Source organism: Pseudophryne corroboree, chromosome 2, assembly GCF_028390025.1.
Source record: "Pseudophryne corroboree isolate aPseCor3 chromosome 2, aPseCor3.hap2, whole genome shotgun sequence".
Taxonomy (NCBI): Eukaryota; Metazoa; Chordata; class Amphibia; order Anura; family Myobatrachidae; genus Pseudophryne; species Pseudophryne corroboree.
Window position 1 is genome coordinate 26,150,755 of NC_086445.1, and position 24,265 is coordinate 26,175,019.

Consider the following 24,265-nt stretch of genomic DNA (forward strand, 5'->3'; position numbering starts at 1 on the left):
AGTTAGCATGTGGTAGGAAAGAACGTCAGATTTCCTGTTTTAGGATGTGTATACATTGTTTCTTGATTGATTTGTAGTTGTTGGTGTGGTCACCTTCGTTGACTGGGTATATCTGCTGGACCACCTGAACGGGGGAGGCGTCATCACCCAAACGAGTGGGTAATCAAGGTAGAAGGTTGAGTAGATACCATTTGTTTTTGTAGCTTGTTTGATTATGATGACGTCAGTTGTTGCGGATTGGTGAAGGCGTGTAGCCATTATTTCTTTGCCACCATTATCTAATTCTTTCTTTACAGCTATTTAAAGTTCTAGATCATTGAAATAAATCAGCTAACAGTTTCTGCCAAGTATAAGTCTCTGTGTAGTAACATTAATTTAGTTTTAAAGTGTTTATTAATGAGTCATGCACAGGGCCATTCATCAGCCGTTAGGATGTTTGTATATTGCTCAATATAGTCTGCATATCAAATTAATGCAACATCTAATTAACTTCATTTCAGTCAGGTTACAATGACATAGAATTCTTGTGAGAGCAAATCCCAGAGGAAGAATTCCCACCTGAAATATGCCTATAAGAAGAGGGACGGAAATCACTGGATATCCAGATATCACAGAGCGCAGTCACTTACCTGCCGCCATCCTCACATAGGACTGACGCTTCCTTTTATTCACATGACACAAAACTCAGTATTAACATTATAGAAAAGTATTAGTAATTATGTCTTTGCTGGAATATGAGGCAGGAATGAAGGGGGAAAACCTGTCTGGGATCAGTCCGTCTTTTGTGTTCCTGGGACTGTTGGACATTGAGAATTATAGATACCTATACTTTGTCTTAGCCCTCAGCCTGTATATAATCACCATGTTGCTATGCTGCCTGATTGTGTATGTTATCTGGGCTGAGGAAAGTCTCCATGAGCCAATGTACATTTTCATAGGTAACCTGCTTCTCAATGGTGCGTGTGGAAACACAATTATCTTCCCCCAAGTTATAATGAACTTGCTGTTGGGATCCTCCACAATCTCATTTCCGCAGTGTCTCGCACAGATATTCTGTGTACTGAGTTTTTCTGCGGTTGAAATATTCACTTTTACCACCATGGCCTATGACCGGTATTTGGCTGTGGGTCACCCCCTGAGATACTCTTCCTTGATGACGAATACAAAAGCTCTGACATATATATTTATCATTTGGATCATTGTCTTTATACTGGTCCTGATTCCTGTGATCCTGACGGCAAAGCTCCAGTTCTGTGGGGTGAATATTAATAACATTTTCTGTGACAATATGTCTCTGGTCAGATTGGCCTGCGGAAGTTCCTCAGTGAATGACATCTTTGGACTTGTTGAAACATTATTTTTTGTTTTGTGTTCTCTGCTAATTATTATATACTGCTATATAAGGACGCTACTGATCTGCCTGAAGGTCTCCGGAGCAGCTTCTCTGAAAGCCGCCCATACGCTGGTCACCCACATAGTCACATTCTCTGTATTTATGACAGCATTCCTATTCGTCTTTTTAAGGTACAGAGTGAATGGTGGCGCAGTGTCTGTCACCGCTCATGTGATACTGTCCATCACCGGACTTCTCACGTCTGTCATTGTGAACCCGATTGTGTACGGGGTAAGGACGGAGGCTCTAAAGCTAAAACTAATCCATAATATAAAGGAAATGCACATACTGAGGAGACTTTCTGAGCTAAAGTAACTGCAGCTTCTGTGTGCACGGCTCTCGGCTGTAATGAGTACCTGGCACTTGTGACAAGATATTCTTTTGAGTGTTTGCTGGCAGGTCAAGGACCTCGGCCTATTCAATAACAGTTTATGGTGCAACAGTCCCATGATGGCCACATACAGGGAAGCAGCAGGACTGGATGTTATTTATTAAATGTAACATAATGATTAAAAGATTTTATAAAAAAAAATAATTTTCTTTATTCTTACATAAGACCAGATATTAACAAGGTATCATTTGCTGAGAGAACCATTCAATTCAATGTTGACACATCACAATTTGTAACTACTGTATATGAATATAATACTAACATAGAAGCATACAACTCCCATTGTTGCGAGGGAGACTTTCTGGGACCTTTCACTGAATTGATATCAACTTGGCACCCACCATCCAGGGGTGTAGGGGATAGCCCTGGGATTCAGACAAGGCCTTGGGTGCCCTGAAGAGGTGGACACCTTGCAGGGTCCCCACTTCCCCAGAAATCCCTGACCTGGGCTGACTAGTTTTGGGGGATGAATGCTGTGGTTGGTGTCGAAGTCAAAAATATTACACACACACACACACACACACACACACACACACACACACACACACACACACACACACACACACACACGCAAACTCCAAACAGAGTGGCCTGTTCGTGCACGTTGCCGCCGTGCGTACGCATACACGCATGCTTCGTACCCAGGCCTTGCGTATTAAGGATATATATGGTAGCAAACGCATTCACACAGAAAAGCCGCAAAGACATATTCAATACTTTATTCACATAGTGCATAATTTACACACAGTCTCCACACACTTTGTCAGCAACTTGCATACACTTAAAAGGTAGTACACATGGTGTAATGGTTAGCATTACTGCCTCACAGCACTGAGGTCATGGGTTCCCTTCCCACCATGGCCCTAACTGTGTGGAGTTTGTATATTCTCCCTGTACTTGCGTGGGTTTCCTCCAGGTACTCCGGTTTCCTCCCACAATCCAAAAATATACTGGTAGGTTAATTGGCTCCCAACAAAATTAACCCTGGCGTGAATGTGTGTGTGTGTACATGTGATAGGGAATATAGAGTGTAAGCTCCACTGGGGCAGGGACTGATGTGAATGGGCAAATATTCTCTGTACAGCGCTGCGAAATATGTGTGCGCTATATAAATAACTTTTAATAAATAAATAAATAAACAATAAAACAACAGAGATATTCAGCTTTACATGATGTGAGGGGATGGAGCAGTGTTAGGACCAAGTGTTTGGTATCCAGATGTGCAGTATTTTGAGATCTATACTCCGGTTGCTATTTGCAGTTTATCGCATGTTTCTGCGTGTAGATATACGTAGAAATATAATATTCGCAAACTGTTATGATACTGTACTGAGGATATTCGGCGGGAACCCAGTGGCGAACACCTGCAAGTGCACCTGGACCAAGCATCGCCCATTCATTCAAACCAACCTATGACCCTTCATGTACTGTAAATACCTGCCCTCTGACCTTTGAAAAAAGAGCTTACACTTCCCATTGTACTGTATTTGGACACACTGTATAAAAGAGAGTCCTCCTGGCCAGGCTCAGTCCCTATTCTCTGAGGTCATCTTGCCAAGACTGACTGAGTCCTGGATTCAGGAGTGCTCACGATCAAACATATGTACAGTATTATTGGTTGTAGCTCTTCTCTGTAATATTGTTCTACCATTTATCTCTAAGTAAATACTGTTGATGCATTGGGCCACAACATAACATTTAACTACTGGTGTCGCATTCCATTCTTGTTTGGGGTAAAGTGTATTCAGCCACATGTGTTGCTATATTGTATGCATAACGTGTCGACGTATATACGAAACTTATATACCCAGTATAGCGGTTATAGCATATGATTAGCGGCCGCAGCGGCTCGAATCTAAGTGTAATAACGCATTGCTTTTCCTTGTAACTTAATCGAACTTAACAGTTGGGGGCTCTGTCCGGTTCAGCTCACACTCACAGACTTGCAGGGCCTAACAGACTTTGGTCTAACAACAAAGGGTGGGGACGCATCTAATGTAAAGCAATTTATGTTTGGTGCTGTTAAAACTACCTAATGTTGTTAAACCACATCTGTCTTGTATAGTCTCAGAGGTGCTGGTGCAAACCGAGGGACAACAAAGAAAAGCAATATTTCTTTGGGTCTGTTGGCGCTAAAATACGCACAAGCGTACAGATATTTTGCGTATATTCTCATACATTGTTGCCATAGGTTGTAGTAGTCATATAGATCTGTACAAAATCGGATAAGTTGCCTGTTTTCCAAGTGTTTGAAAATGATAGTGTTTAGAGTGTTATAGTTAACGAAAAAACGCTAATTATTTGCATTTCATAAGGGAAGCTCCGTTCCTGCCTAAAAGTTTAGGTAGCACGAAGCGGAAGTTGTCCGGCAGGGAACTTCCAGTGCTTAAAGGGAACGTGGAAGCATTTATCTAACTGCTACAATACAAGTACAGTGTTATTGTTATATTACTAGAGTTGGGTAAGAGAGTGTGGTAAGCCGCGTGCAAAGGTACGCAGCGATACACACTTGTGTATGCAAGTATATACACGTGTCATAGTACAATAGTACGTGGACGCTTATACAGCTATGCACGGGTACACATGTGGACGCACAGAAGGTGGGAAACTTGAGTGCATATTTACGCAAGCGGAAGTTAGCCGCATAATAGAAATTGATTTGTTAAGGTGGTATAAAACATACATTAACAAGTAACTATCCGATTTTTGACAGATTACTCAAATTCTTATTATAAGTATACTACCTCTGGGGCAAGCTATCAATTAAAGGGAGTGATTTTTTTTCTGTACAGAAAATCTAAAAGCGTAGGTTGTTGAAAAGTGTGAGTGGATTGAACCCCGAAAAGTGGGATCCCGTCGGTGAGGCACTGAGTAAGCAGAGGTTTGGTGGTTGGAGGTTAGCGACCTCATGTATTTATTGGTATTGAGGCACGTAGTGTGTGTGTTTTTAAAGGTAAAACGTGCGGAGGAGCATGATTTTTGGTGTTATGCTGCGGCTGTGGAGCGCAACTAGTGAATTTGAGTCCCGTGATCGTAGGGCGTATAGATAACAAGTATCTATAAGCCGTGCGTTTGGACTGCACGTGTGTATGTGATACGCGGCGCAACGTGATACAATTTGCGTAATTTTGCGCAATTGCAACATCATACGCGCTGTGTTAGCATACGCAGATGTGATTTGTGTAAAGAGAAGAAATTTTCGCTGACTCTCAGGAAATATTCCTGGTGGAACTCCATAGGAAGGCTTGGTGATGTTTCCCAAGTGGAATTCCTGTGAAAACAAACCAAAAAGATCAGTCTTTTAACCTCCACTGAAAAAGGTGGGGTATTAATTTATTGCTGTTAATACATCATACTTCCAGTGCTGAGGGGTCTGGTAGGGTCCTCACTGGGTATGCGGGGCGACCACTACAGGAGTGGACCGTGGTACTGTCCAGAGGAGATGGAGCGGGTGAAAAGCGCTCTGAGGACTTTTCACCGCCGTCTTGCATTGGCCACTTAGTGCTTGTGTTTAAAAAGTCCACAATGGGAGCTATGAGTGCATGTGAGAGGCATTCAGGAGCCAGGGATCAGGCTGAGGAGCAAAAGGCCTAAAGGGTCCGCTCAGTATATTATGTGTAGGAAGTATGGTCCTTACACGGAGGCTTTTTGTGATGAATGGGTACGAATGACTGTTGGAGATAGGGCATCATTTTCTAGGGTTGGTAGTTTTGATCCAGAAGTGCTGCAAAATGTTAGAAATAGAATATGTCTGATCACATCCAAAAAATGGAGGATCAGACTTAACGACTGTTTAAACATATGGCAACAAGAAGGAGAAATGCAAAGGGAACTTGCTCGTACAGCAAGGTCCAAACCAGACATGAATGCGAATGCAAGTGCACCACCACCGCCATATGTCGATGGAGAGAAGACCGCTACAACCAATAACATACCAGGAAATGATAAAAATGCACTTGTAACATGTACTAACCCTAACTCTTGCAAATTGTACCCTGTCCTAAGTTCTTTCAAGGATCATAGTTCAGAGGAGGATGATGAACCTAGCCTGATCTCAGCCCTCTCTCAGGCAGCAACCATGCGGGAAACCCAGGTAGGCACAGCGCAACCGGTAAGAGCTGTGGCTGTGTCTTCCAAAGGAGGGACGGGTGAGATCATGGCAACCAGTAAGTATGGGACTGTTCATTATGCAGAGACAGTAGCTCCCCACAGTGAGTCAAATAGGAATGAAGTGGTTGGGTTACACCCTGTCCGGGTAATAGCAGTTCCCAATGGGAGAACTGATAGCCATGGAGTAAGCCCCATCAGGAATATTGCAATGTATTGTCTGTGGACCATATCGGAACTGCGGTCAATCATTTCAGAATTCCCCAACCCCAGGAGAGATTAAGCCTGGTGCTAGAAGTTTATTAAAGATCTGGGTAATGCCCATGAACCCACAAACAAAGATTGGCGGACAGTGTTAAGAGCATGCCTACTCCCTAATATTGACACCCAAAAATTTATAACGGATTGTAAGATAGAGGCAGACAGTCCTCTGACTGATGAATACAATCAGAAGAACGTGAAACAAATCAATATACAACTAGGATTGTATTTCCCCACAGTTGTAAAATGGAATAAAATTTTCACTATCAAACAGAAAGAAAGTGAACTGGCATCCAAATATTTTCATAGAGCTTTACAAGATATGGCTAAATACACTGGGCTAAGAGATATAAAGAATGATGTGAACCACGGGGAGGTGGCTGTCTCTGTGCTAATGGACGGACTCAAAGAAGCATTGAAAGTCAGGGTACAGACTTCTTTGCCTAATTGGAGAGGGGTCACTGTAGATGCTCTGAGAGAGTCTGCTATTGAGCATGACAAGACTATCTTCAAACATAAAGAACATCAGGGGGAAAGGTTGATAACAGTGAGTATAATGGCTCTGGAAGGCCAAACTGCACAACCTATTCCCCAGGTATTTGTAGAACCAAGAAGGAGAGTAAACAGGTGTTACACTTGTGGGAGGGAGGGACATTTCTCCAGGGACTGTACACAGAAGAGACAACAAGCCCCTAGACACGAGCCACGTACACAAAACTACCCAAGGGACATATAGGAGGGATTATGGTAGCTGCCAACGTCTTCCGGGAAAACCAACAATACAGGCAATAGGAAGGGGGTCACACCTGTATCCTACAACCAGTGAGGTTGACTAATGACCTCAGAGACGAATCTGAGGTCATGGTCAATGTAGCTGGTACAAGACAACCTTTCCTTGTAGATACAGGGGTGGCCAGATGTGTATTAACCTCTTCAACAGGAATAATGACCATGAGCAAAACTATTTCAGCAATGGGGGTAATGGGAAAAGTGCAGCAGTATCCTTTGACTAGACCTGCAGAGGTTACGATAGGGCCCTTGCATACCAAACATTCTTTCTTGTTGGCTGCATCAGCTCCGACTAATCTACTTGGCAGAGACTTGTTATTTAAGATGCAGTGTGTTATATATTGTACCCCTGAGGGTGTGTTTTTAAATAGCCCTGAAAACCATGCACAGGAAATACAAAATATGTAAGATACCCCTCAAAGGCTAATGTTGCACTCTACCATTCTAGACACATGTCCATCGCAGGTAGAGGAAATGATATCGCAAATACCGGGTTCCCTATGGACTAAAAATGGACAGGACACTGGTTTGATGGCAAATGTAGCCCCAGTAGTTGTGCAAATAAAAGATGGCAGGATAGCTCCAAAAATCCCCCAGTACCCTCTGAAGCCAGAGGTGGAATTAGGAGTATACCCTGTCATAGAATGGCTGCTACAGCAGGGCATCCTAGTTAGGATGTCCAGCACAGCCAATAGTCCCATCTTCCCTGTGAAAAAGAGTGGGGGAGGGGCTACAGGCTAGTGCAGGATTTAAGGGGGATAAACAAAATAGTCGAGAGCCAATTCCCCGTAGTTCCCAATCCAGCTTTCATTCTTATGCAGATCTCTTCTACCTCTGCTTACTTCACTGTAATTGACCTCTGCTCAGCTTTCTTGTCTGTTCCTCTTCACCCCGACAGACAGTACCTCTTTGCTTTCTCTTACAGGGGAGTACAGTACACCTGGACCCAACTTCCCCAAGGTTTCATTGACAGCCCAAGTATTTTCTCCCAGGCCCTACATGACTGTTTGCAATCCTTTCTGCCTGAGAATGGGTCGGTGCTGATACAATATGTTGATGACTTGTTGTTATGCTCTGATTCATTTGAGTTGTCCCTGGCAGATACTAAACAGCTTCTGTTTCACCTCTCCCAGACAGGACACAAGGTTTCAAAGGATAAATTCCAGCTGTGCCAGACAGGGGTTAAATACTTGGGACACTGCTTGACGCAAGGACTAAGACACCTAACAACAGATACAGGATACAGGCCATCCGTGACATGTCTCTGCCGCAGACTCAGCAACAAATTCGCACATTTCTAGGAATGGATTCCGGGGTTCTCTATTCTGGCACTACCACTGCAAGAAATGGTCTCTTTAAGTAAACCAGAATGGGTTTCTCATACTGAGGAGTCCGAACTGGTGTTTGAGAGACTGAAAAAGTGCTTGACAAAAACACCAGCATTGGGGATGCCAGATTATGAGAAACCTTTTGAATTATATGGTACCGAAAAGTGCTCGGTGCGCGTCAGGGGTCCTAACACAAAAACATGGTGATGCCAGCAGACCGGTAGCCTACTAAAGTGCACAGCTGGACACTGTAGCATGGTCTCTCCCCACTCGGCTACGGAGTGTTGCAGCTATAGCTTTGTTGGTAAGTAAGAGTGAAGATGTAGTATTAGGACATGACCTGACAATCCATACACCTCATGCAGTATCAGCCTTGCTAAACTCCGCCCAAACCAGACATGTCTCATCCGCTCGGTTTACAAAATGGGAACTATCACTGATGGCCCCTGTAAACATCACCATAAAAAGGTGTAGCACACTAAATCCTGCAACTTATTTGCCAAGTGTGCCTTCTCATGCACAAAGGGTGGAGGATGAGAATGATGGTGAAGGAGGATTTAGTACAGACACTCATATGCATGACTGTATGGAATACTTGAACCAGACTTTCACTGCAAGACCTGACATCAGTGACAACCCACTAGAAGATGTAGACCTTACCTTTTACACGGATGGCAGTTGTCACAGACAGACGGACTTAGGAGACCTGTGCACCAGATATGCAGTTGTAGATGACCAAGGTATTATAAAAACTGAACCCCTTGGTCCACCTCGCTCAGCACAAGTCGCTGAGCTGGTAGCACTGACCAGAGCATGTGAGTTGGCAAAGGGTAAGTCAGCTAATATATACACAGACTCTAGATATGCTTTTGGACTAGTGCATGATTTCAGTGCCCTGTGGCACCTCAGAAATTTCATGATGGCAGCTGGCACACCAGTGGTGCATGCATCACACATCAAAAGACTGCTGATGGCCATACAGGAACTAAACAGAGTGGCTGTTATCAAGTGTAAAGCACACACTTATAACCAAGACCCAATTTCACTTGGTAACAGCCGGGCGGATGAAGCTGCTAAATTGGCAGCGAGCACCACCACGCAAATTAACACCACACAACTGATGACATTCAATACAGTAAATACACAACAGTTAATTGAGATGCAAGATTTGTGTTCCCTACAGGAGAAGGCGGTCTGGAAGGCGAAGGGATATGGTCAAGAGTTCTCAGGACTCTGGAGAGATGGACAAGGTAAGCCAGTGGCCCCCAGGACTTATCTCCAAGCCTAGCTGAAGCGGCACATGGTCTGACTCATCTGGGCAAGGAAGGTATGTGCAAATTGGTAAGAGCTCACTGGAGTGCACCTGGGTTCTCTTCTCAGGCAAGCAAGAAAGCAATGACATGTCTTACTTGCTTGAGGAGGAACATTGGAAAGACAATACCAATGGAGCCATCCCATATCTCTCCTACAGACGGACCTTTCCAGGTAATACAAATTGATTTTATACAGCTACCACCCTGTAGGAAATTGAAATATGTATTGGTGTGCACTGATGTTTTCTCAAACTGGGTAGAGGCATTCCCTGCTGCTACAAATACTGCTGTGTTTACCGCATAGAAAATTGTGCAGGAATGTGTGTGTAGATACAGTATGGTATTCCAAAAATCATTGAAAGTGATATGGGTACCAATTTTACAGGTGAAGTCTTTCAGGTTATGTTCAAACTTATGTGAACTAATAGCAAACTTCATATGCCCTACCGACCACAGGCCAGTGCTAAGGTAGAGAGAATGAACAGCACTATTAAAAACAAGCTGAGCAAAGTGATGGCTAAAACTGGACTGTTGTGGCCGGAGGTGCTGCCACTAGTGTTGTACAGCATCAGAACCACTCCCAGGTCACCACTTAACCTATCACCCTTTGAAATTCTTTTTGGACGACAGCCCCACATAATGATAGCTCCCCAGGATGATCTGAAATGAAATAATGAGATGACTATGCAATACTTGGTTAGGATGAGCCAGCAATTGAGAAACCAGCAAAGGAATTTGAACCTGGCAATTCCTGACCTACCAAACAGTAATTGTCATGAAATTGAACCTGGGGACTGTGTGATGATTAAAAATTTTCTACACTTAGGTTGCCTAATAGACAGGTGAGAAGGACCGTATCAAGTTTTGTTGACCAGCACAACATCACTGAAGGTTGCTGAAAGAGAGACTTGGGTCCACTCATCCCACTGCAAGAAGGTCGCTAACCCGGAGAAAGCTCATGAGAAAAAGAAAGGTGAAGAAAACCTGATATCACTGAAGAATCTGTTCCGGGAAAGGTGAAAGGCAGGACTGTCGAGATGTACCTGAGCATGGTGAGAAACAAGACCAAGGACTGGCATCTTATTTTTCTTTTCTCCAACACCCCCCTTTTCTTTTTTTTTCATGCCAAAATGGATTTGCTTCAAGAGACTGTGTCATCCCTATTTCGGATTTTTCTTGTGACTCTCTTTTTGATCAGGGCAATTTGTTTTTGCGAGGGACCCCGAGAAGTTGAGCAAGGATCTGGAATGGGTTCTGATGAAGGAGATGAATTTGTAGGATCCCAGGATCAGTCCATCACTTTAGTCAAAGCTGGTATAAGTAGGAGATCTGATAGTCACGGAGTTCGGAGACAATGTGAGGGGTTGTTGTCTGATGAATACAGCAATATGTAAGTTCTGCGACTCCATAGTTGAAGATGAGTGCATCCAGAGATGTCAGTCATACAATAATATCGATATTGACGGACATCCTTTGAGTGATTCTCACTCACTAGTGGGTACAGTCTTAAACCAAACAGAATGCTGGGTGTGCTCACAAGTACCTCAAGGACAGAGTAAATCGGGATTAGTGCCATACCCATTAACAGTAAATGAGGTACTCGACTTACATGGGGGGAGATCGTTGGACAGAAAATACAATATATCTAGACCCCCAAGCCTAAAGCTCCACCAGTACCACGTAGACAGATCAATACTTTGTTTCAACGTTAGAGATGAGCGCCTGAAATTTTTCGGGTTTTGTGTTTTGGTTTTGGGTTCGGTTCCGCGGCCGTGTTTTGGGTTCGAACGCGTTTTGGCAAAACCTCACCGAATTTTTTTTGTCGGATTCGGGTGTGTTTTGGATTCGGGTGTTTTTTTCAAAAAACACTAAAAAACAGCTTAAATCATAGAATTTGGGGGTCATTTTGACCCCAAAGTATTATTAACCTCAAAAACCATAATTTACACTCATTTTCAGTCTATTCTGAATACCTCACACCTCACAATATTATTTTTAGTCCTAAAATTTGCACCGAGGTCGCTGTGTGAGTAAGATAAGCGACCCTAGTGGCCGACACAAACACCGGGCCCATCTAGGAGTGGCACTGCAGTGTCACGCAGGATGTCCCTTCCAAAAAACCCTCCCCAAACAGCACATGACGCAAAGAAAAAAAGAGGCGCAATGAGGTAGCTGTGTGAGTAAGATTAGCGACCCTAGTGGCCGACACAAACACCGGGCCCATCTAGGAGTGGCACTGCAGTGTCACGCAGGATGTCCCTTCCAAAAAACCCTCCCCAAACAGCACATGACGCAAAGAAAAAAAGAGGCGCAATGAGGTAGCTGACTGTGTGAGTAAGATTAGCGACCCTAGTGGCCGACACAAACACCGGGCCCATCTAGGAGTGGCACTGCAGTGTCACGCAGGATGTCCCTTCCAAAAAACCCTCCCCAATCAGCACATGATGCAAAGAAAAAGAAAAGAAAAAAGAGGTGCAAGATGGAATTGTCCTTGGGCCCTCCCACCCACCCTTATGTTGTATAAACAAAACAGGACATGCACACTTTAACCAACCCATCATTTCAGTGACAGGGTCTGCCACACGACTGTGACTGATATGACGGGTTGGTTTGGACCCCCCCCAAAAAAGAAGCAATTAATCTCTCCTTGCACAAACTGGCTCTACAGAGGCAAGATGTCCACCTCATCTTCACCCTCCGATATATCACCGTGTACATCCCCCTCCTCACAGATTATCAATTCGTCCCCACTGGAATCCACCATCTCAGCTCCCTGTGTACTTTGTGGAGGCAATTGCTGCTGGTCAATGTCTCCGCGGAGGAATTGATTATAATTCATTTTAATGAACATCATCTTCTCCACATTTTCTGGATGTAACCTCGTACGCCGATTGCTGACAAGGTGAGCGGCGGCACTAAACACTCTTTCGGAGTACACACTTGTGGGAGGGCAACTTAGGTAGAATAAAACCAGTTTGTGCAAGGGCCTCCAAATTGCCTCTTTTTCCTGCCAGTATAAGTACGGACTGTGTGACGTGCCTACTTGGATGCGGTCACTCATATAATCCTCCACCATTCTATCAATGTTGAGAGAATCATATGCAGTGACAGTAGACGACATGTCCGTAATCGTTGTCAGGTCCTTCAGTCCGGACCAGATGTCAGCATCAGCAGTCGCTCCAGACTGCCCTGCATCACCGCCAGCGGGTGGGCTCGGAATTCTGAGCCTTTTCCTCGCACCCCCAGTTGCGGGAGAATGTGAAGGAGGAGATGTTGACAGGTCGCGTTCCGCTTGACTTGACAATTTTGTCACCAGCAGGTCTTTCAACCCCAGCAGACTTGTGTCTGCCGGAAAGAGAGATCCAAGGTAGGCTTTAAATCTAGGATCGAGCACGGTGGCCAAAATGTAGTGCTCTGATTTCAACAGATTGACCACCCGTGAATCCTTGTTAAGCGAATTAAGGGCTGCATCCACAAGTCCCACATGCCTAGCGGAATCGCTCCCTTTTAGCTCCTTCTTCAATGCCTCCAGCTTCTTCTGCAAAAGCCTGATGAGGGGAATGACCTGACTCAGGCTGGCAGTGTCTGAACTGACTTCACGTGTGGCAAGTTCAAAGGGCATCAGAACCTTGCACAACGTTGAAATCATTCTCCACTGCACTTGAGACAGGTGCATTCCACCTCCTATATCGTGCTCAATTGTATAGGCTTGAATGGCCTTTTGCTGCTCCTCCAACCTCTGAAGCATATAGAGGGTTGAATTCCACCTCGTTACCACTTCTTGCTTCAGATGATGGCAGGGCAGGTTCAGTAGTTTTTGGTGGTGCTCCAGTCTTCTGTACGTGGTGCCTGTACGCCGAAAGTGTCCTGCAATTCTTCTGGCCACCGACAGCATCTCTTGCACGCCCCTGTCGTTTTTAAAAAAATTCTGCACCACCAAATTCAAGGTATGTGCAAAACATGGGACGTGCTGGAATTTGCCCATATTTAATGCACACACAATATTGCTGGCGTTGTCCGATGCCACAAATCCACAGGAGAGTCCAATTGGGGTAAGCCATTCCGCGATGATCTTCCTCAGTTGCCGTAAGAGGTTTTCAGCTGTGTGCGTATTCTGGAAAGCGGTAATACAAAGCGTAGCCTGCCTAGGAAAGAGTTGGCGTTTGCGAGATGCTGCTACTGGTGCCGCCGCTGCTGTTCTTGCGGCGGGAGTCCATACATCTACCCAGTGGGCTGTCACAGTCATATAGTCCTGACCCTGCCCTGCTCCACTTGTCCACATGTCCGTGGTTAAGTGGACATTGGGTACAACTGCATTTTTTAGGACACTGGTGAGTCTTTTTCTGACGTCCGTGTACATTCTCGGTATCGCCTGCCTAGAGAAGTGGAACCTAGATGGTATTTGGTAACGGGGGCACACTGCCTCAATAAATTGTCTAGTTCCCTGTGAACTAACGGCGGATACCGGACGCACGTCTAACACCAACATAGTTGTCAAGGCCTCAGTTATCCGCTTTGCAGTAGGATGACTGCTGTGATATTTCATCTTCCTCGCAAAGGACTGTTGAACAGTCAATTGCTTACTGGAAGTAGTACAAGTGGGCTTACGACTTCCCCTCTGGGATGACCATCGACTCCCAGCGGCAACAACAGCAGCGCCAGCAGCAGTAGGCGTTACACGCAAGGATGCATCGGAGGAATCCCAGGCAGGAGAGGACTCGTCAGAATTGCCAGTGACATGGCCTGCAGGACTATTGGCATTCCTGGGGAAGGAGGAAATTGACACTGAGGGAGTTGGTGGGGTGGTTTGCGTGAGCTTGGTTACAAGAGGAAGGGATTTACTGGTCAGTGGACTGCTTCCGCTGTCACCCAAAGTTTTTGAACTTGTCACTGACTTATTATGAATGCGCTGCAGGTGACGTATAAGGGAGGATGTTCCGAGGTGGTTAACGTCCTTACCCCTACTTATTACAGCTTGACAAAGGGAACACACGGCTTGACACCTGTTGTCCGCATTTCTGGTGAAATACCTCCACACCGAAGAGCTGATTTTTTTGGTATTTTCACCTGGCATGTCAACGGCCATATTCCTCCCACGGACAACAGGTGTCTCCCCGGGTGCCTGACTTAAACAAACCACCTCACCATCAGAATCCTCCTGGTCAATTTCCTCCCCAGCGCCAGCAACACCCATATCCTCCTCATCCTGATGTACTTCAACACTGACATCTTCAATCTGACTATCAGGAACTGGACTGCGGGTGCTCCTTCCAGCACTTGCAGGGGGCGTGCAAATGGTGGAAGGCGCATGCTCTTCACGTCCAGTGTTGGGAAGGTCAGGCATCGCAACCGACACAATTGGACTCTCCTTGTGGATTTGGGATTTCGAAGAATGCACAGTTCTTTGCTGTGCTGCTTTTGCCAGCTTGAGTCTTTTCATTTTTCTAGCGAGAGGCTGAGTGCTTCCATCCTCATGTGAAGCTGAACCACTAGCCATGAACATAGGCCAGGGCCTCAGCCGTTCCTTGCCACTCCGTGTGGTAAATGGCATATTGGCAAGTTTACGCTTCTCCTCCGACAATTTTATTTTAGGTTTTGGAGTCCTTTTTTTTCTGATATTTGGTGTTTTGGATTTGACATGCTCTGTACTATGACATTGGGCATCGGCCTTGGCAGACGACGTTGCTGGCATTTCATCGTCTCGGCCATGACTAGTGGCAGCAGCTTCAGCACGAGGTGGAAGTGGATCTTGATCTTTCCCTAATTTTGGAACCTCAACATTTTTGTTCTCCATATTTTAATAGGCACAACTAAAAGGCACCTCAGGTAAACAATGGAGATGGATACTAGTATACAATTATGGACTGCCTGCCGACTGCAGACACAGAGGTAGCCACAGCCGTGAACTACCGTACTGTACTGTGTCTGCAGCTAATATAGACTGGTTGATAAAGAGAAGATGTCTATGTAACTATGTATGTATAAAGAAGACTGAAAAAAATCCACGGTTAGGTGGTATACAATTATGGACGGACTGCCTGCCGAGTGCAGACACAGAGGTAGCCACAGCCGTGAACTACCGTACTGTACTGTGTCTGCAGCTAATATAGACTGGTTGATAAAGAGAAGATGTCTATGTAACTATGTATGTATAAAGAAGAATGAAAAAAAACCACGGTTAGGTGGTATACAATTATGGACGGACTGCCTGCCGAGTGCAGACACAGAGGTAGCCACAGCCGTGAACTACCGTACTGTACTGTGTCTGCAGCTAATATAGACTGGTTGATAAAGAGAAGATGTCTATGTAACTATGTATGTATAAAGAAGAATGAAAAAAATCCACGGTTAGGTGGTATTACAATTATGGACGGACTGCCTGCCGAGTGCAGAGACACAGAGGTAGCCACAGCCGTGAACTACCGTACTGTGTCTGCTGCGACTGGATGATAAATGATATAAAAAATATATATATATCACTACTGCAGCCGGACAGGTATATATTATATATTATATAATGACGGACCTGCTGGACACTGTCTGTCAGCAGAATGAGTTTTATTTTTATAGAATAAAAAAAAAAAAACACACAAGTGAAGTCACACGACGAGTGTTTAACTTTTTCAGGCAATCACAATATAAGTATACTACTAACTATACTGGTGGTCAGTGTGGTCAGGTCACTGGTCAGTCACACTGGCAGTGGCACTCCTGCAGCAAAAGTGTGCACTGTTTAATTTTAATATAATATGTACTCCTGGCTCCTGCTATAACCTATAACTGGCACTGCAGTAGTGCTCCCCAGTCTCCCCCACAATTATAAGCTGTGTGAGCTGAGCAGTCAGACAGATATATAATATATATAGATGATGCAGCACACTGGCCTGAGCCTGAGCAGTGCACACAGATACACACAGTGACTCAGTCAGTCACATACCATATCGCTTTTTTCAGGCAGAGAACGGATATATTAAATAAACTGCACTGTGTGTCTGGTGGTCACTCACTATATAATATATTATGTACTCCTGGCTCCTGCTATAACCTATAACTGGCACTGCAGTAGTGCTCCCCAGTCTCCCCCACAATTATAAGCTGTGTGAGCTGAGCAGTCAGACAGATATATAATATATATAGATGATGCAGCACACTGGCCTGAGCCTGAGCAGTGCACACAGATATGGTATGTGACTGACTGAGTCACTGTGTGTATCGCTTTTTTCAGGCAGAGAACGGATATATTAAATAAACTGCACTGTGTGTCTGGTGGTCACTCACTATATAATATATTATGTACTCCTGGCTCCTGCTATAACCTATAACTGGCACTGCAGTAGTGCTCCCCAGTCTCCCCCACAATTATAAGCTGTGTGAGCTGAGCAGTCAGACAGATATATATAATATTATATATAGATAATAGATGATGCAGCACACTGGCCTGAGCCTGAGCAGTGCACACAGATATGGTATGTGACTGAGTCACTGTGTGCTGTGTATCGCTTTTTTCAGGCAGAGAACGGATTATAAAGTAAACTGCACTGTCCTCACTAGTAAACTCTCTCCACTCAGTCTCTACACTTCTACAGTAACAGTACTCCTCCTAGTCAGCTCCAGTAAATCTCTCTCAGTCTCTTATAATCTAAATGGAGAGGACGCCAGCCACGTCCTCTCCCTATCAATCTCAATGCACGTGTGAAAATGGCGGCGACGCGCGGCTCCTTATATAGAATCCGAGTCTTGCGATAGAATCCGAGCCTCGCGAGAATCCGACAGCGTCATGATGACGTTCGGGCGCGCTCGGGTTAACCGAGCAAGGCGGGAAGATCCGAGTCGCTCGGACCCGTGAAAAAAAACATGAAGTTCTGGCGGGTTCGGATTCAGAGAAACCGAACCCGCTCATCTCTATTCAACGTAACCAATTTCCAGAAACCAGATAATTGGAAGTGACTTGGAACAATCAGACAATGACCGTCTCACACAGAGCTGACGAGGAGCCCATCAACTCTGAACTTGTACGTGGGATAGCCACAAGTGGGAGATTCTTCTGATACAGGTATACACGTGGGACCAAAACCATGTGGGCTGGAAAAGTGTCACAGGGATATTGTGCGCACATCATCCAGCCAGATACTTGTGTCAAGCAGATGGAAAAACTGGGGACAGGTGTCTTTGTGAGAATTATCTGTGACATGATATTAATGCATTTTGTCCCCTATGTTCTCCCAGATTATGCTTATTTCATATGTGGAAGGAAGGCGTATAAGTGGCTTACTCCGAGCTCTGAAGGGTTATGTTACATAGGCAGAATGCTACCAGAAATCATGACCATTGCACATGACAAAATGAAGGACATTCACCGCAGCGCTCCACCTTCTTATACTCACACTCACTACAAACACATTTATAAGAGACACCTCATAGATAGGGGAGATCCGGCGGCCTCAAATTTGATTCATGAATCCACCGGGATTCAGATTCTCCTCGCATTAGACATTACCCGTACTGCCAGAGGAATCATAAATTATAGGTATAGCCATGCGCTGGCGAACCTGATAGACAATATCACTGAGATGTATGATGACAACTTCAGGTATACGGGTAGGGAGCTACAGGCCTACAAGAAGGAACTGGTACAACACAGAATGGTCTTGAATTACGTCACGGGCGTGACGGGTGGGTATTGTGTTACTTTAGCAACTCAATATGGTGTAAAGTGCTGCACGTATATTACAAACAGTACTGAGGACCCAACAGAGATCATTGATCAGAAGATGGATGAGAAACTGCAAGTACACCTGGACCAAGCATCGCCCATTCATTCAAACCAACCTATGACCTGTCATGTAATGTAAATGACCTGCCCTCTGACCTATGAAAGAAGAGCTTACATTTACCATTGTACTGTATTTGGACACACTGTATAAAAGAGAGTCCTCCTGGCCTGGCTCAGTCCCTATTCTCTGAGGTCACCTTGCCAAGACTGACTGCACACTTGCACGGGGCAAATTATCACTCCCCCTGGGTGGCGACTATCTGATCGCAGGACTGTGTAATGTGCAGTACAGTGATCAGGTCAGTATTAGGCCCTATGTACGGTAACTCACAGCGGCTGATTTCTGATCGCAGTTTATGGAGATGAGGGAAGAAATCCGTTACTGTGACTGGCTGGTAAATGCACAGTGCGAGTGCGAGATTGCTGGTCCTGTATTCTGCTAATGCTGTGATAGTGGATGTGTGACAGTACATACCCATCCCTGACTGTTGTATGACTGGAGAGTAAATGGGCAGAATGTTATATGTATGTAATAATGTGTACAGGTCTGGTGGCTGAGAAGGGCTCTAATGTTCATGTGTTTTTCATATTAAATGATTCTATTATGTATAGAGATGTATGAGATTAGAGAGGGGGATTCAGCTGATACAATATAGTAATACGGTATACGCTTCGCACGCACACACCACTCACACTGTACTAGTGACGCTGGGCTGTGACTTTAGCCGTTCAGGAACTCATTTTACACACGTACAAAGTGTCAGATGAAGCTCAGCGGAACGCAGACCCAGATTCATCAAGCCTTGGAGATTGTGTGGTCATACAGTACACACCATCAGCTCCTAACTATCATTCTCCAAACACAGCTTGTAACATGGCAGTCAGGAGCTGATTGGTTGATACGTTATCACCGTGCAACTGATCACTCTCCTAGGCTTGATAAATCTGGGCCTTAGTGTGAAATAAATCTGCGGCTGCTGCATCATTGGCTTCCTACAGAAAGTCAGAGCCAATCACACACAGATGTGTCATGTCAATCTAATCAGTATAATAATGTTATCTGCAACCTTCATATAATGGTCCTGTCACTCAGCATCACACAGATTCCTGCAAGCTCTACAGTACTGACTATATGGTTTATATATATTTATCTACTGACTATATGGTTTAGTATACAAACAGGATCCAACTCCTGTCACACAAAAACAAAGATGTTGGAGTTTAGGAATGCTGACTTTGCAAAAATAGGGAGATGTTTAAGTGATTCATTGGCGGACTGGAGGAACTTGGAAGGAGTGCAGGAGAGGTGGGAAAAACTGAAAAGTGCAATACAAAGTGCAACAGACCTTTGTATCAAAAGGGTTAGGAAAAGCACCAGGAAAAGGAAGCCAGTGTGGTTCACAAAAGAAGTATCAACTAGTATGAAAGCAAAAAAGATGGCTTTTAGGAAATACAAACAGACTCAAAATAATAATGACAAAGAGGTGTATCTTGACAGACGGCAGGAGGCTAAGAAAGTGATCAGACGTGCAAAGGCAGAAGCTGAGGAAAAAATGGCCCATCAGGAGATAAAGGGGGCACAACTTTTTTCAAGTATATAAATGAAAGGAGAAAATCAAATGGAGGAATAATAAGACTTAAGACAGAGAGTGAGCATTTGGTGGAGGGAGATAAGGCAATAGCAGATCACCTAAATAATTATTTTTGCTCAGTATTTACTACAGAAGGAAAAGGGAAGGTGCCACAGTTAAGTTGCAAGGACATTCATAAAAATAAGGTAGATGAAAGTACATTTACAGAGGAGAAGGTCCTAACAGAACTTTCACAACTAAAAGTGGATAAATCAATGGGACCAGATGGGATACACCCAAGGATACTCAAAGAGCTAAAAGATGTTCTGGTGGCACCATTAACAGAATTATTTAATCAGTCACTAAATGCAGGTGCCATTCTGGAGAACTGGAAAAGAGCGAATGTAGTTCCACTGTACAAAAGCGGAAGCAAGGAAGAAGCAAGTAACTACAGACCAGTAAGCCCTACATCAGTAGTAGGGAAAGTAATGGGAAAAACTATTAAAAGAAAGAGTTGTGGAATATCTTAAATCAAACAACTTACAGGATCCAAAACAGCATGGATTTACTGGTGGGAGATCATGCCAAACAAATCTTATTGACTTTTTTGACTCTGTGATGAAAATAATAGAGCAAGGGGGAGCTGTAGATGTAGCATATCTAGACTTTAGTAAGGCATTTGACACTGTCCCACAGCGCAGACTGCTAAATAAACTTGATAGTGTGGGGGTGGAATATAAAACAGGTAAGAACCTGGTTGCAGGATAGGAAACAGACAGTTATAGTAAATGGAGTGCAATCTGTGGAGGGAAATGTTACCAGTGGAGTACCCCAGGGATCTGTACTTGGACCAGTTCTCTTTAATATCTTTGTTGGTGACATTGCAAATGGTATTGAGGGGAAAGTATGCCTTTTTGCAGATGATACAAAGATATGCAACAGGGTAGACACACCGGGAGGTGTAAAACAAATGATTGATGACTTAGCTAGGCTTGAGAAATGGTCAACAACGTGGCAACTACAGTTGAATGCTAAAAAATGCAAAATCATGCACTTGGGTCTCAAAAACCCAAAAGCTAAATATAGTATCAAGGGTGCTATAATGGAAACTACTGAGGAGGAAAGGGACTTAGGAGTCACTACTTCAAGTGACTTAAAGGCAGGGAAGCAATGCAACAAAGCAATGAGAAAGGCAAGTCAGATGCTTGGTTGCATAGGGAGAGGAATCAGTAGCAGAAAAAAAGAAGTAATAATGCCACTGTATACGTCATTGGTATGGCCTCATCTGGAATACTGTGTCCAGTTCTGGAAACCATATCTCCAGAAGGATATCAGTGGCAAACGCAGGATTTGCATGGGGGGGTTTCCAGAACTGGGTGGAGCCAATCACGGGGGTGGGGACTGAGGTGACCCAGTATATGCTGGGTCCGTAAAACTAGTGTGTGTGTGTGTGTCTGTGTGTGTGTGTATATATATATATATATATATATATATATACATACATACATACATATCTACACATATATAGGGTTCACTATGGTATGCCGGCAGACAGGCTCCCGACGACCAGCATACCGGCAGTGTGGCGAGCGCAAATGAGCCCCTTGCAGCCTTGCTGCGCTCGCCACGCTACGGGCACGGTGGCGCGCTATGCGCGCCACGCTATTTTATTCTCCCTCCAGGGGGGTCGTGGACCCCCACGAGGGAGAACAATTGTCGGTATGCCGGCTGTCGGGATCCCGGCGCCGGTATACTGTGCGCCGGGATCCCGTCAGTCGGCATACTGAAGACCACCCCATATATATACAGTGTGTGTATTATATATATATATATATATATATATACACACACATACACACATATGCATAGCATATTAAACATATATATATATACATACACACACACACATACAGTACACGTATATATACACATGTATATATATCATGTGTGTGTGTGTTTATATGTATGTATGTATATACATGTGTATATATGTATGCACATGGATATATATGTACTATAATTAAAATAAAGTAAACTTTTATTGCACTTACAAGTGCCACCAGGAAGACAGCAGTCTGCAGAGGACGCTAGACAGCCATTAATAATACTCATGCAGCAAAAAAAAAAAAAAAAAAAATTTTTTTTAGTGGAGGGGGGTTTCTGGGTGCTTGGAAACCCCCCCTGGGTGCGCCACTGGATATAAATACATTAGAGAGTGTACAAAGAAGGGCAACTAAAATGGTGCATGGCCTACATCACAAAACTTACCCGGAAAGGCTAAAATATCTTAACACTAGGTGATTCATCGCGCCTTACGGGCGCTCTTCACACCGTCGTAAGGGGCTACGCCCCCTTGACCCTTGCATACCCTTGTGGCGTGCAATATTTTTATTATATGGAGTATTACATCCTATCATAATTGTGTGAGTGGTTAAATATTGCACGGACAAAGGGCGTGAAATGGTTAAGGGGTGGAAGGCCCTTGCAATGGCGTGAACAGCGCACGCAGGGCCTGGTGAATCACCTAGTAGGTGCTTTGGTTGGGGGAGTAGGGGGCGGGGGGAAGAGACGGATGGGATCCTGGGGTGCCACGGGAGTGGTGCCGCAGGTGGGGGAGGGTGCGTGGGTGCTGCGGGTGGTAGTCCGGAGCCGCTGCGGGTGGGGGAGGAGCAGTTGCAGGGGTTGCCCCGGGTGAGGGAGGGGGCAGATGCAGTGGTGCGGCGGGAGGTACTGGTGCGGGGTCGCTGCAGGTGGTGGAGGGAGTCCGGAGCTATCGGGGGTGCTGGAGGGGGTGTGTGGGGGAGCCGCGGATGGGGCCCGGAGGTACTGTGAGTGGGGGAGGGGCGGGTAATGCTTCTCCTGCTTCTCCTACTGTGAGCAGCTAAGCTGCTGTCCTCCCTTTGGCAGTGGCTCTCCTGGAGACTCGCACAGCAGGCAGTCCTATTGTTCGCGCCGGTGTCCCAACGCACCGCATTACAGAGAAGAAGATGTACGCAATAAACTACAGCTCCCAGCAGCACTAAGGGGCGGAATGCTTCGGCGCTAAGGGCTGCTGGGAGTTGTAGTTTATGTAGTGCGTCTACTTCCCTGTAATGCGGCGTGTTGGGACACTGGTGCTAACAATAGTGACTGGCTGGCAGAACTGAGTGACTGGCTGAATCAATGTAAAAGGTGAGAGTGCTGTGCAGTGTCAGTGACACTGCACACAGGGCCGGCGCTAGCCGCTCAGCAAAGGGATGCAGTGCAGGAAGGCACCAGGAAGGAGAGGCATTCTCCCTGCTCTGCATCCCTGTACTGAGCTGCTGCTTGCCGGCTGCTGTCACACATGCAGCGGCGCCAGAAGCACAAAACCTTTTCTACCCCTCGGCGCCGGCAGCACAAAGCCTCCTCTCCGCCCTCCCCTCCCCTGTGTGACATTCAGTGGCCGGGAGGTAGCCCAAGTGGGAGGAGCTAGATGGGAGTAAGGGGCGGAGCTACACGGGACCATGCTGCAGCAGGAGGATGAGCTGCTACAGCTTCGGCCAGCCAGACTTCATTAGATAAGTGTCTGGAAAGAGAGTGAGTGTCTGTGTATATACAGTGTCTGTGTATACTGTATATATGTGTGACTGTGTATGTGTGTAATGTATGTACAGTATGTATGTGTGTATGTGTGTTTGTATATATATATGTGTGTGTGTGTGTGTGTGTGTATGTGTGACTGCTGCATAATGTGTGTAAGCGTCACTGCTACATGGGGTGTTACGTGTGTAAGTACTACAGGGGTCATTATGTGCGCTGTGCGTTTGTAAAGTATGCAAGGGTGCAAATTTATAGTTTGCAGGGGGGCGGCGAACACCGTAGCACAGGCCCTGACTGCACACCCACTGCACTGCACAGCACTGTCACCTTTTACATTGTTTCAGCGTCCATACATTACCCTCCGCGATATCACCCTCTCTATCCGTTACATTAGCCATCTTGGGGCTTCCAGGCCGGCAGCCCAGTGCTGTGTTGCGGAGTCAGGGCCTCTGGGGATCTGGGTGCGGCTGTGGCGGAGAGGCACTTCGGTGACATCACACGCAGAGCAGGCTCCGGGGCTCAGAGAGTATGCGGCGCAGGGAGACCTATGAAAGCCTTCGGCTGCGCCGCTTTCATACACATCTATGCCGGTGGCCACAGCAGCTTTTGTTCCACCTGCGGCGCGGCTAGGGAGTGTGGATTGTTGATGCCGGAGGGGGCAGGTGGACTGGCAGCAAGACATTGGTGGTCATTCCGAGTCGATCGCTCGCTAGCAGTTTTTAGCAGCTGTGCAAACGCTATGCCGCCGCCCACTGGGAGTGTATTTTAGCTTAGCAGA

The 24,265-nt window shown here is 45.4% G+C and overlaps 1 protein-coding gene across 1 annotated transcript; it reads left to right on the forward strand.

Moving 5' to 3' along the window:
• Window positions 1-718: 718 nt before the first annotated feature.
• LOC134989434 (olfactory receptor 1496-like) lies at window positions 719-1,708 on the forward strand. Its single transcript, XM_063950609.1, has one exon. It carries the CDS (start codon window positions 719-721, stop codon window positions 1,706-1,708), a length of 990 nt encoding a protein of 329 aa, XP_063806679.1.
• Window positions 1,709-24,265: the final 22,557 nt, after the last annotated feature.